Raw genomic sequence first — 14,499 nt, forward strand, 5'->3', positions numbered from 1 at the left:
AACCTTGCTGGACAGATGGACGTGGTCTGCATAATATGGTCAATAGGGTCCACAGGTGGTTGTTGGCAACAATCAGATCTTTCATGAATACACCTGGAAATGCAGATTTATGTAAATGTCAATCTACAATAGTACAATTTACAATTCAGGCATTTAGCAGACGCTCTTAATCCAGAGCCACTTACATTAAGCAAGAACAAAAGCATGGGAATACATCACATAAAAACATTTATCATGAAACATGCGTAAGCTAAGAAAGTAACAGTGGAATATCTATATAATGAAACTATACATATAAACTATAAATATATACTACTATGCTATACATATGTACTATGACGTGCTATGACTACATACAATGCAATTATAGTGCTGTCTACATAACATGCTATAAGTCTGTATCAAATGCTATCTAAGTCTACAGAAATGCTATCTAAGGGGGTAGGGTAGTACTGCAACGCTGTGTAATGTCATGTCTTCTTTATAGGGTATTAATATATTATGTGACTTTTTGTATATATTTGTTATATTATGTGTAATATAACCATGAATGATATAGGGGTAAATACAGCTCAACCCTTGGTGTACTGTTGCAAATACAACTGTTCCTATATAAAGGTATAATTGTTTTTCAAATGTTGTAATTTAACTTAACCTTTCTTTGTAGTTGTTACGTCCCCATCAAAGAGGTCCAGGTGTTATTTTGTGCAGAAGCTCCTTATTGGCTATTGCCCCGACCATAAGCCCTAAATGAATTGCATTGAATGGGAATTGAATGGGTTTATGTATGGGGTGTTTTGCTACTTTGCATATTTCCATCGCTCAAAAGTATACTTTTTTTGTATATATCCTCTCTTCATAATGTAAATAATAACCCAAGCGGCAACACTTTACTACGTATTTCGATTGAAATAAGCAAATTAACACAACACCCCATAGCCCCATTCAATTCAATGCAATTCATTGAGGGCTTATGGTAGGCGAAATAGCCAATAAGGAGTTTTTGCACAAAAAAAACACCTGGACCTCTTTGGTGGGGACGTAACAACTAACAACTACAAAGAAAGGTAAGAAAGCCTTCTAGCATGGAATTCTCCTTTCATGTATAACGTCCCATGACACTACCTTTGATTGGAAAAAAACCACACACACACACACACACACACACACACACACACACACACACACACACACACACACACACACACACACACACACACACACACACACACACACACACACACACACACACACACACACACACACACACACACACACACACACTTTATCGTCAGATAAGCACTCTGTGTTTCTCAATGTACGATTGACATTAATGTAACTCCTTCACTTTCTGTACAGACAAACGAGTGGGAGTTTATAGACTTCAGGAACTCAAAAAGATAAAAAGATAACGGACTTTTGACTGTGGGTGAACATCTTTACCCTCAGTAAACGTCTTGATTTATATTGTCTGGGCTGTGTTCCAGGATTTAATATTTCCTCATTTCCATTTAGCTAGATCTTGACGGTCTTGAGCACAGCTAGCTGCTCAAACCAGATAAGGGAAGGAGCCTATAGTTAGAATTGATACTTTTACTTAAGAAAAACATGCAAGTACTACTGTTTCCACCACTGCTGTAATCTTGCTGCATCTTCTCTGTGTGTGTGTGTGTGTGTGTGTGTGTGTGTGTGTGTGTGTGTGTGTGTGTGTGTGTGTGTACACAATTAGTTAGCAGTCTGATTACTCAAGACACAAATTACCGTAATGCTGAGTAACTCAAATGTTTCCTTGAAAACCACAAGATAAGCTTTTCTTTGGTTCTAAGTTGTGTATAGGTCAGCAAGTTTCATCCCACGATGAGAATAGCTAATTCCCCTTTTTCGACAGCCACACAGTTCTCTTGGACAAACTTAAAAATACGTGAATCATTCTACTCTCCACGGTCCAGGTAATTGATTTGTTTATCGTGGCACTTGTAGCTGTAGCCCTATTGCACTATATAGCCTCGACGACCTTACAGGCGCACGCAAAGGCTAAACTTTAACTTGTGTAATTTATATTTATAATTTAGCATTTTATTCTATTTATAATTTAGCATTTTATGAGGACTTACAGTAGCACGTATGCACTCTATAGTGTACTGTACACTCATAGCTTCACTTGCACATACATTATACTGTTCGACAGATATTAGGTTCTTAGCTTAGATTCTTGATGACTATTTCTATGTATTTGATGTATTCTTGCTTACTGTAAATCACTCTGGATTAGCCCATTTAGACATGAGGAGGATTCTACAAATTCCTTCTAAATTGTGACAGTTTTCTGGAAAAACCCTATGTTTCTGTGTCAGTTGTTCTAAAACATTTTCATGTCAAGGACCCCCAAAAGTACATGTAAATTGGCTGCCGACCCCCATCTGAAAAATATGTTGTTCCAGGCACACCACAGAAACAAAGATTTTTGTTAAAAACGTAGAATATATATTCAAAGATTTGCGCCACATTTTAACGATTAAAAAAAAAATAGCAGACCTATACAAGCTCGTAGCGCGGCACTCGGTGCCGCGCTATGAGCTTGTAGATCTGCTATGTTTCAATAGCTAAAGTATAACAATGCTTAACCCATTCTGAACGGGAACCCCTTTTGGTATTAGCATCATGTTATGCTTTAGCTATTGAAAAATAGCAGATCTACAAGCTCATAGCGCGCCACCGAGTGGCACGCTACGAGCTTGTAGGTCTGCTATTTTTGAAAAATCGACGACATTTTTAGAATCTGATCTCAGGTCAGAATGGGTTAATCAGACCAGTGTGTGTCCAGTGGAAACCTCGTATGAATCTGATCTCAGGTCAGAATGGGTTAAAACTTCCAAAAGGGGTTCCATGCAGTCCAGAATGGGGAGACGAGAGTCTGCTAAATTGGCTAAAATGTAAATTGTTGTCTTTTCAGTTGATTTATTTTTGATCAATTAAAATATATTTTTACAGTCCTAAACTCCAGCCCAATCTACACCTTGACGACCACGATGGATATGGATCAGAGCAGCTACAGTCCGCTTACTGCAGATGGAAGCAAGTTTAAGCTAACAGGTACAGTAACAATAATAATAATAATAATAATAGACTTAAATAGTATTTTAGATAGACTTATATAGCTCGTTACGTAGACAGCACTAGAATTGCATTTTATGTAGTCATAGCACTTTATAGTACACATGTATATTGTATAATATATAATATAGTATAGTATGTATATAGTTGACATAGATACTCCACTGTTACGTTCTTAGTTTATACATGATTCATGATAACTGCTTTTTAATATATGCTTTTGTTTTTGCTTAATGTAAGTCGCTCTGGATCAAGAGCGTCTGCTAAATGCCTAAATTGTAAATTGTAATAATAATAATAATAATAATAATACATAAATAAATAAATAAATAGCTTAATTCGAAAATGGAATAATAATACAAATATTTTGGAGAGAACACTAAATAAATAAAAAATACCCAACTGAAAGCAATGAACCTCAATATGTTTAAGACTTAAAAGATAACCACCGACGGAATATGCATTTACAATAATTCATCAGAATGTGTTTGTTTCATCTCTAAATGTCATAGTTTATCCCATTTTGGTGTTAGCGTCATGTCGTGCTTTAGCTATTTAAAAATAGCAGATCTACAAGCTCATAGCGCGCCACCGAGTGGCGCGCTACGAGCTTGTAGGTCTGCTATTTTTGAAAAATCGAAGAGCGACTGCATGACATAGAAGACATTTTTAGAATCTGATCTCAGGTCAGAATGGAAAACTGTCAGGATGTAGAAGACATTTTTAGAATCTGATCTCAGGTCAGAATGGAAAACTGTCAGGATGTAGAAGTCATTTTTAGAATCTGATCTCAGGTCAGAATGGAAAACTGTCAGGATGTAGAAGACATTTTTAGAATCTGATCCCAGGTCAGAATGGGTTATAGAACCATTGCTCTGCTTCCTCCTACCTATGTGTGTCCAGTCTCTGAGTTGAGGAGGAGGCCTTTCAGGACGGCTGCACTGTGTCTGGGGCTGCTGGGTGCTCTCCTGCTGGCTGGGGTCATAGGTCAAGCAGTCCACTGTAAGTCAGACATTACATTATTGATATATATATATTCACAACACGCACCGTCTCTACTGTATATGCTCTGTATTTCACAACACGGTCTCTACTGTGTATGCTCTGTATTTAACAACACGGTCTCTACTGTGTATGCTCTGTATTTCACAACACGGTCTCTACTGTGTATGCTCTGTATTTAACAACACGCACCTCTACTGTGTATAATATGCTCTGTAATGTTCTATGGCAGTGTATGGGACTGCCACTTAACATCAAGATAAACCGCAGCCAATGAAGACTGTAGAGTCGAAGGTGGAATTTATTGTTTACTTCATTCACTGACAAGGCGGTGAAAACTGCCATTTTTTTTTAAATAATGCAAACAGAACAAACATAAGTTCTTAATTGACAGCATTCCAAACCTTTCACAACAAAGAAACCCAGGCAATTAACTAACCATCCACACTGTGGCTAAACCACCTACTACACTCATCAGTGTTAATTAGTAGGATGACATACACCTGAGTGTGCACTAGACTATGTTCTGCAGACACAGCAGCAAACATTGTCAAAAACACTCACAACAACATCACACAAGGGGTTCACAGCAAGATACAATAACTGAATTGAGCAGCACAACTTACGACATTGCGTCAATATTGCTTCCAAGTGGGTAAAGATATGTTTCAGGAATCAAGGTCTGACCAGGTCTGCCTTCTCTGTGCACTGCTTCATGCAAAATGATACTAACAGGAAGTGACTCTCATTAAAATACAGAGTTTTCAAAATAAGACCACTGGTACACACTTTCACAATGAAGTACAAACTTTTCTAATGTAAACAGAAATACAAACGTGTTGCATATAATTACATACTTGCGTCCAGGGATGTCAAACTCAAATACACAGTGGGCCAAAATAAAGAAATTGGTACAAGTCGAGGGCCGGACTGTGTTTCAACACACGGGCCATTTTTGGGGAGAGGTGATATACTTTCACTGCTGATCAATAGTGAAGAGAAGACGCATGCTTGCGCTTGCGGGCCCTCGATACGTGACAATGCACTCGCAGTGCATTTTGGGACTTTTAGTATTATGGTGGCCCGTGCAATATACCAGAGGGCCAGTTCTAATACTAATTAAATATCATCCCGCGGGCCAAAGATAATTCATTCACGGGCCTGATTTGGCCTCCGGGCCTTGAGTTTGACATATATAAGGCATCACATGCTCTGTATTTCACAACACGTTCAACTCCAGAAGTGGTGAAAAGTATAACCTACTGTACTCCAGTGGTTCTCAAACCTTTTCATGTCTGGAACCCCCAAATTGACACGTATTAAATAATAATAATAATAATATATTTTATTTATAAGGCGCCTTTCAGAGCACTCAAGTTTGCCGTACAGGTTAAAAACAGTACAAGAACACAGTTAAAAGCAGAACAAAACTAGGGCACAGCCTGCAGCAGAAGACACAGAGGTAACACAGAGTCATAGGCCTGCCTAAACAGGTGGGTTTTGAGGTGAGTTTGAAATATGGTGATATTAGCCCACGGACCCCCATTTGAAAAGATATGCCGTGGACCCCCATGAGAGAAGATTTTCTAAATTTCTCTCAACCATTTTTCATTCCAAGGACCCCCAGTTTGACATGACCCCCCATTCAATGGCATTTCTATCTCTGGGACCCCCAATTATATTGTAAAAATATAGTGGGGAAAAAAAAGAAGAAAGAAAATAAACAACGTTAATTTAACTATCCATTTGTAAACTCTCAGAGTTAGAGACCCATAAGGGTCCATTTGGTTCCAAACTATATCATTTAGCTGGGGACCCCCTGCTGGAACTGCCTCAAGGACCCCTGGGGGTCCCCGGACCCCACTTTGAGAACCACTGACCTACTGTATAGACTATAGAGTACAATTTTGAGGTATTTGTACTTTAATTGGAGTATTTCCAATATACTTTACTTAGGCCTACTTGAGTCCTATATACTCCACTACATCTCAGAGGCAAATGTTGTACTTTTATTACTCCACTACATTTAGCTTTAGTTACTATAGTCATGTGGTGTAACTTCAGGTCAAGAAAGGCTCAAACTCAGTCTTTCTTTATCTTTGATTCATTATCTCAAAGATTTGCAGTACAAACACACAGAACAGTGAGAACACATGTGGGATCCAACATGGCTGCATTTCTCTGTCATCGCTGGCAGAAGAGGAAGTGAACCTTTTTAACCTGACCATATTAGGGAACCATTGGAAAACTGTCAACATAATGCATGCCCAGAGCCTTAGATTTAGACAGAGTTACGCAAACTGCCCAGAGCCTTAGATATAGACAGAGTTACGCAAACTGCCCAGAGCCTTAGATATAGACAGAGTTACGCAAACTGCCCAGAGCCTTAGATATAGACAGAGTTACGCAAACTGCCCAGAGCCTTAGATATAGACAGAGTTACGCAAACTGCCCAGAGCCTTAGATATAGACAGAGTTACGCAAACTGCCCAGAGCCTTAGATATAGACAGAGTTACGCAAACTGCCCAGAGCCTTAGATATAGACAGAGTTACGCAAACTGCCCAGAGCCTTAGATATAGACAGAGTTAGGCAAACTGCCCAGAGCCTTAGATATAAACAGAGTTACGCAAACTGAGAACGCTTTGTCAATATTGTTTAACAGTCTATCTATGGTCACAGTTCAGCGTCAGGTGGTTTTGGGCCTCCCAGGTTTTCTTTTGTCTGGTGGTGTCCATCTTAAGGCCACCTTTGTGATGCCGGCCTGCTCCATCCTCAGTATGTCCTATAGCCATCTCAGTCCTGCTCCATCCTCAGCACATGTCCTAGACTAGCCATATCAGGTCTGCTCAATCCTCAGTACATGTCCTAGACTAGCCATCTCAGTCCTGCTCCATCCTCAGTACATGTCCTAGACTAGCCATCTCAGGCCTGCTCCATCCTCAGTACATGTCCTAGACTAGCCATCTCAGGTCTGCTCCATCCTCAGCACATGTCCTAGACTAGCCATCTCAGGCCTGCTCCATCCTCAGTACATGTCCTATAGCCATCTCAGTCCCATCCTCAGTACATGTCCTAGACTAGCCATCTCAGTCCTGCTCCATCCTCAGTACATGTCCTAGACTAGCCATCTCAGTCCTGCTCCATCCTCAGTACATGTCCTAGACTAGCCATCTCAGTCCTGCTCCATCCTCAGTACATGTCCTAGACTAGCCATCTCAGGCCTGCTCCATCCTCAGTAGGCCTACATGTCCTATAGCCATCTCAGTCCTGCTCCATCCTCAGTACATGTCCTATAGCCATCTCAGTCCTGCTCCATCCTCAGTACATGTCCTATAGCCATCTCAGTCCTGCTCCATCCTCAGTACATGTCCTAGACTAGCCATCTCAGTCCTGCTCCATCCTCAGCACATGTCCTAGACTATAGCCATCTCAGGCCTGCTCCATCCTCAGTACATGTCCTAGACTAGCCATCTCAGTCCTGCTCCATCCTCAGTACATGTCCTAGACTAGCCATCTCAGGCGTCTGTGTGTAATGTCCTTGGTAATGCTCCGGCTCCCTTGTTCGTTTGTACAGTTCATTGTTTGATATTTTTATTCGGCTTCAAGTTCAAAGTGTATACTTGTCTCTTTATTTTCGGCAGCCAGGAAAGCAGCCAGGGAAGCAGAACAACATCATCAAAACAAGTACGACGCCTTGACTAAACAACGAGACAACCTGGAGACCAACCTGGCCGCCGCGCTGAAGGAGAGAAACGAGCAGCAGACCGCTCAGAACACCCTGCAGAGCAGCAACGGCGACCTGCAGAGAGAGACGGGCCGAGCGGCGGCCGAAATCAACACCCTGAAACAGAGAAACGGCGTCCTGACCAACGAGAGAGACACGCTCAAAGCCGGCGAAAAGCAACTGCAGACGGACAGAGGCGCTCTGGCCACGGAGAGAGACCGGCTCAAGGCCGACCACGACCGCCTGCAGACCAACAACGTGGCCTTGACCAAAGCCAGAGACCTGCTGCAGAGCAACTTCCACTCGGCCGCCAAACGACGCGACGAGTTGCAGGCCGGTTACAGCGCGGCGGTCAGAGAGAGGGGCGCGTTTGAGAACCGCTACAACAACGTGACCAGAGCCCGGGAGCAGCTGCAGGTCAACTACGACGCCTTGCTCACCGAGTTCGGGAAACTGGAGGACACTCACAACGCCACGGCGAGCGAGAAAGACCAGCTGGAGATCGATCACCGGCACAAGTCGCAAGAATCCGCCTCGAGGCTGGCTTGGATGAAGTTCTGTACGCTCTCGGTGAGCATGTTGCGGTCCAGTTACGACGCTCTGATAGAAGACAGAGACTCGCTGAGAGCCCGTTACGACAACGTCACCGCCGACAGAGACGTGTTACAGGTCACCGCTGACAACTGCACCCTCGAGAGAGACGTGCTACGGAACGAATATATACCCAATGCCACCAATGTAGAAGGTAAGACAAAATATAGCAAAGGATTTGAGTTAAAAATGTTTTAAGCATAATCATGTATATTCAAAGGCCACATTTTCGCTATTTATTTTTATTTTCATGTCATTAATTGTTATTATTTATTCTTGCTTTGCTAATATTATTTGCAAGACTCTATAATAAGTATACACATTTATAATAATTTAAAGTTTGCGTTCTGCAATGGCCTACTTTTCCATATACCCCTCACAATCACTGTACGAAAAGGAAACGACAAATAATAATGCAATAATGAAAAGAATGAAAAAATGCACTAATCTTAAAAAGAAATCACACCCGTGTGAACCGAGTGGTGCAACTCCCCCCCCCCCCTCACAACGTGAGCTTGTAGATCAGCTATTTTCAGCATGTAACCAAGTGTAAAATGACTTATACTTGTCCACTAGTCCCTTCCTGACATTTTAGTCTACTTTTTATTTGTTTGACGAAATTGTCAATGTATTTAGTCGTCATCATAGCTTAGTTTTCATTTATAGCCTCCATTTAGTTTTTGTCAGTGAAAAAAGCTAGTCTCATATATACTCTAAGGTGCACAGAGACAGAGTTTCGCTGTGATAACATGTCCCTGTTCCCTCAGATCGCCCCGCGTGCACAGAGACAGAGTTTCGCTGTGATAACATGTCCCTGTTCCCTCAGATCCCAAGGCGTGCACAGAGACAGAGTTTCGCTGTGATAACATGTCCCTGTTCCCTCAGATCCCAAGGCGTGCACAGAGACAGAGTTTCGCTGTGATAACATGTCCCTGTTCCCTCAGATCGCCCCGCGTGCACAGAGACAGAGTTTCGCTGTGATAACATGTCACTGTTCCCTCAGATCCCAAGGCGTGCACAGAGACAGAGTTTCGCTGTGATAACATGTCCCTGTTCCCTCAGATCCCAAGGCGTGCACAGAGACAGAGTTTCGCTGTGATAACATGTCCCTGTTCCCTCAGATCCCAAGGCGTGCACAGAGACACAGTTTCGCTGTGATAACCTGCTCTGCATTCCCGACCGCTGGGTCTGTGACAAAGACAACGACTGTGTGGACAACTCGGATGAAAGGAACTGTGGTAAGTGGAGAGGCTTTTTTGTTTTGTGGTCTGGGTGTTATAGCTCTGCATGGTCCATATATAGAGTGTCGCATTCCCACCCCCTTTCATGACGACGAAGACAATTTCCCCATTCATTTTTCTCCCCCATAGACGTTTCAGAAAGTATTTATTTAAAGACCTGTAAGCCTCGGACAAAAACAATTCACAAGCTATATACAGAGACATGAGGCATTCCTTCTGAAGGACACTCAGCAGTGACTCACACTAGTCCTCATTAATTAACCAGGGTTTTCAGACATGTCACTTCTGTCTTTAGCTAAAGATAACAGATGTGGTTAAAGTGGTCAAGTATAGAGGTTTCCATATTTTAGTGAAAATTGATTTGCAATGTTTTGCATTAGTTCATTAAAACAATTCACAAGCTATAGGCTACAGAGACATGAGGCATTCCTTCTAAAGGACACTTCAGCAGTGACTCACACTGTCCTCATTAATTAACCAGGGTTTTTACTTTTCAGACATGTCACATCTGTCTTAACGATGGTAAGTGGTGAAGTAGAGGTTTCCATATATTAGTGGGAATGTCTTCATTGCCTTTAGACCTACAGTAGCACTCATTCTCTCCATGGGCAGCATTTTGTATATCTCCCAGTACCATTGTGCAACTGTTGCAATTTACAATTACAATTTAGGCATATTTATCAGACGCTCTTAATCCAGAGCGACTTACATTAAGCAAGAACAAAAAGCATGGCAATACATCACATACATAAAAAGTAGTTATCATGAAACATGCGTTAGCTATAAGAACGTAACAGTGGAATATAATATAATTAAACAATATATACTATATATATATACTATACAATTAATATAAAGTGCTGTGACTACATGAAATGTAATTCTAGTGCCGTCTACGTAACATGCTATAAGTCTGTATAAAATCCTATTTAAGTCTACATAAAGTGCTGTCTGTTGGTGGTTTATCCATAATACAATTGAAAAGGATATACAGTAGGCCTACATTTTCTGAAGAGAACAAATATTCTTTTGACGAAGCATGACAGATCCTCCAAAGTTGGAGAGACTAATTATGCCTAAATAAACTGAAGTCCTGAAGTGTTCCACTTAAAGGGAACATTTTCAATGTTACGTGGGTCAGTGGCACCTCCTACTGGCATGTTTTATTATGGCAATGTTTATTTCATTTGAAAGTATCCTTTTAACAATCAGGACAACATATCATTTTAATTAATTGCATAATGATTCTCCCACCCATGCCTTCATGCCGTCTGGTGGAAATCAATAGTTGAAATGGTAAGAACAGTGACATTGAAACAGAAAGGATGTCATGTTTTCCGGAAAAAAATGTTTCTATATCAGTCGTTCTCAAACATTTTCCTGTCAAGGACCCCCAAAATTATATGTAATTGGCCTCCGACCCCATCTCAAAATATGTTGTTCCAGGGACCCCCCAGAAGCAAAGATTTTAGTTAAAAACGTTCGCTCTGAAAGAATATATATTCAAAGATTTGCACTAAATTCATTTCATGATTTTTCAAAAATAGCAGACCTACAAGCTCATAGCGCGGCACGCTATAAGCTTGTAGATCTGCCATTTTTCAATAGCTAAATAAAAGGGGTCCTCGCCCCCACCTTTTCAACATGACATCCCAACGTGGGCATGTCATTATGGCAACTAAAAAATACGGGGAAGCAGCTTTTTGCTTCTACGGGCCGACGGCATGGAACAAACTCCCACTGTACCTTCGACAGGCAGCCTCTGTAGACATTTTTAAAGCACAGCTCAAGACCCACTTCTACACCCTTCAACCCTTGCTTTTAATTGATCTTTTATTTTTTGTGTTGCATTTTGTATAACTGTATTGCATTACTGCTTGTTTTTTTTTTTATGTTTATGCCTTGCTTTTATTTTTTATTTTTTCTCCATTGCTCAGTAAAGCACTTTGAGCTGCATTTCAGGTCATGAAAGGTGCTATACAAATAAAGTTGTATTATTATTATTATAAGGGGAACATATCGCAATATGATGCATGTTGAGCTTTGGATTATACATTTTTCAAATCACTTGTAGAAAATACTTTAAACTAAAAATCATTTCAACAGGTAAGGCATGTCCTCCCTCCTTCACCAAGTTCCAGCAGAGCTGTTATTACATCTCCACCGGCCGTAAGTCCTGGTCCGAGAGCCGGAAGGACTGCCAGAACCGAGGGGCCGACCTGGCCATCCTCAACAGCACAGAGGAAATGGTGGGAACAGTGTATAATGGGCCCTATTTCCATCACATCCTTTTTGTTTTATTTAACCTTTATTTAACCAGTAAAAACACATTGAGACTGCGGCTCTTGTCCTTACCCATACCCATTATCCCTGAATCAGAGGTGGGCAACTTTGACGATGGCGAGGGCCAATATATTTCCACACTCACTCCAGAGGGGCCACATGCAGTGCCCGATCTACAAGCTCAAAACGCGTCGCAAATGCGACGCGTTTTGAGCTTGTAGATCAGCTATGTTTTGCTATTTGAATTGAAAACCTGAATATTTTTTTGCTATTTTTTTTTTTTTTTAATCCTGAAAAGTAACCTTTTTTTATTGAATTTCAAATGCATTTAGTTATAGTTATGTTGTTAACTTTATGAACTGTTAACATAACTACCGGTACATTGGACACAAAAAGACTAACGACATTTTAATACTAGTCATTAAGTACTATAGTAATTTAATACTAGTCATGAAGTAATTAGGGGGCTATGGAATTGTAACAGCTGAAATCAATACTATATCAGTATTCTGATATTAACCTGAGGGCCGCATTAAGTGAAGGCATGTGCCCCCCGGGCCGCCAGTTGCTCACCCCTGCCCTAAATTATTTTCCTTTTATATTAATTTTGGCCAGGCAGAAATGAAATATTGTAGATATTGGTATGAGCTAGCTACCTTGTATTTTTGTGCACATTTATACATGTGATTTTCTTTTAACCCGTTGTTTCTCCTCCTCCCTCAAAGGACTTCATCGATACCTTACATTCAGCGGATTCTGCGAGCTGGATTGGTTTGACCGACATGAGGAGAGAGGGACATTGGGTATGGGTGGACGGCACACCGCTGACCATAGAGTAAGAAAGACCATTCATTAAAATCTTCTCTGCGACGGAAATTAAATTCTTTGTAAATTTAAAAAAATTAATTAACAGTGGTGGGGGGAAAAAGTACTCAATTGTTTTACCCCATTTTGACCTGACGTCGAAATGTATAAAATGTCTTAATTCTAAATCCAGTTTTCTGTCAGGATTTGCGCCACATTTTCACGATAAAAAAAAATAGCAGACCTACAAGCTCGTAGCGCGCGCTATGAGCTTGTAGGTCTGCTATTTTTGAATAGCTAAATTATAACATAATGTTTAAAACACCAAAAGGGGTAAGTAAGTAAAAGTATCAATACTGCAGTACAGAACTTAAGTAAATCTACTTATAGTTGCTTTACACCACTGTAAATAAATTATTGTGTGTGTTATGAATCCTTAACCTTAATGACAGCTCTTAAATTTCACATTACTCTTCAGGACAACAATCTCAACGGGACTATAAGATTTAACAAAAGTGACCCATGCTTGACTGAGGGGCTGCCATTGGATTATCTTTTTGTCATTTGTTTTTTCTATGTCATAATTATGAAAGCAGGGAATCATAGCTTCAAATTGACCAGCTTTGGAGATATGAGCTTATTGAGTAATTGTCTTGCAGAGAAACAGCGAGTTGAGAAAACAGGCCTGAAAAGTTCACTTCTGTGGACTCTAACATTACACCTAAGCTACGTGTTTAAGCATTTATTTCATATTTACATGTCGATTTCAGCTCTGACACTTATTTCAGACATGCTCTAGTAGCCTATGTGAATTTATATTAACTTTAATTTTGGATTAAAAAAATAATTTAATTGAAAATAAATAAATAAAACGTTTTTCTCCTGGTGAAAAGCTGGAGGCTGGACGGCAAGTCAAGCTGGGTCACAATTAAAAAGGTTAAATAAAAAGTGGAAGAAGCTGCTACATTACAGTATGTTCTGTTCCGTCGCCTGATCTCTCTCACTTCTTTCGACAGCAAGTTTTGGGGCAAAGGACAGCCCAACAGTTACAACGGGCTGCAGGACTGTGTGGAGGTGGTGAAGAAAGACCCAGGGAGCGGCTACTGGAACGATGACCAATGTGACGATAAAAACACCTGGATCTGTGAGATGTAGGCATGTAGAGCTCCTCCCGACAACAAGACAACAAGACCATGTGTCAAACTGTGTTGTTTTTGGCAGCAAATTTCTATTTTAGTTTTAGTCTGTGTCTCTTGAATAGTTTTCACTTAGTTTTAGTCACATTTTAGTCACCTGGAATGTTCTAGTGTTTAGTCTAGTTTTAGTCGAATAAATGTCATGCGATTTTAGTCGACTAAATCTACAGTTGATTTAGTCGACTAAAATGTGTTTTGACAGGCCTTGATGTCGATGTAATGACATATTTTACACTTTGGTTGCATGCTGAAAATAGCAGATCTACAATCTTGCAACGCGTTGCAAGATTGTAGATCTTCTATTTTCAGCATGCAACCCAGCATAAAACTGGATCTCTTGTCCACTAAGTCCCTTCCTAACATTTTAGTCTAGTTTTTATTTGTTGACGAAATTGTCAGTATATTTAGTCTTAGTTTTAGTCAGTGAAAAAAGGTAGTCGACGAAAAATGTTTGTCTTAGTTTTAGTCGACGAAAACAACACTGGTGTCAAAGCCCTCCCTCCACATCGGCAATGTGTGGGCAATGTCTTAAATTGTGGGCA

The 14,499-nt window shown here is 40.6% G+C and overlaps 1 protein-coding gene across 1 annotated transcript; it reads left to right on the forward strand.

The window, feature by feature from the left end:
- The first annotated feature begins 1,916 nt into the window (after positions 1-1,916).
- On the forward strand, positions 1,917-14,193 carry LOC308312623 (uncharacterized protein). The gene is made up of 8 exons (XM_080759287.1): positions 1,917-1,949; positions 2,992-3,093; positions 4,018-4,116; positions 7,760-8,587; positions 9,555-9,671; positions 11,781-11,923; positions 12,683-12,792; positions 13,778-14,193. The coding sequence occupies exons 2-8, from the start codon at positions 3,030-3,032 to the stop codon at positions 13,914-13,916; spliced, it is 1,500 nt and encodes a 499-aa protein (XP_080615413.1). The 5' UTR covers positions 1,917-1,949; positions 2,992-3,029; the 3' UTR covers positions 13,917-14,193.
- The last annotated feature ends 306 nt before the right edge of the window (positions 14,194-14,499 follow it).

Source organism: Protomyctophum bolini (assembly GCF_963924005.1).
Source record: "Protomyctophum bolini genome assembly, chromosome: 3".
Classification (NCBI taxonomy): Eukaryota; Metazoa; Chordata; class Actinopteri; order Myctophiformes; family Myctophidae; genus Protomyctophum; species Protomyctophum bolini.

Bases quoted from the DNA above. Each gene is read 5' to 3' on its own strand.
- LOC308312623 (XM_080759287.1), top strand. From the start codon at position 3,030: ATGGATATGGATCAGAGCAGCTACAGTCCGCTTACTGCAGATGGAAGC. The intron at 8,588-9,554 runs GTAAGACAAAAT...CTGTTCCCTCAG, and splicing joins CAATGCCACCAATGTAGAAG to ATCCCAAGGCGTGCACAGAG. The intron at 11,924-12,682 runs GTGGGAACAGTG...CCTCCCTCAAAG, and splicing joins TCAACAGCACAGAGGAAATG to GACTTCATCGATACCTTACA.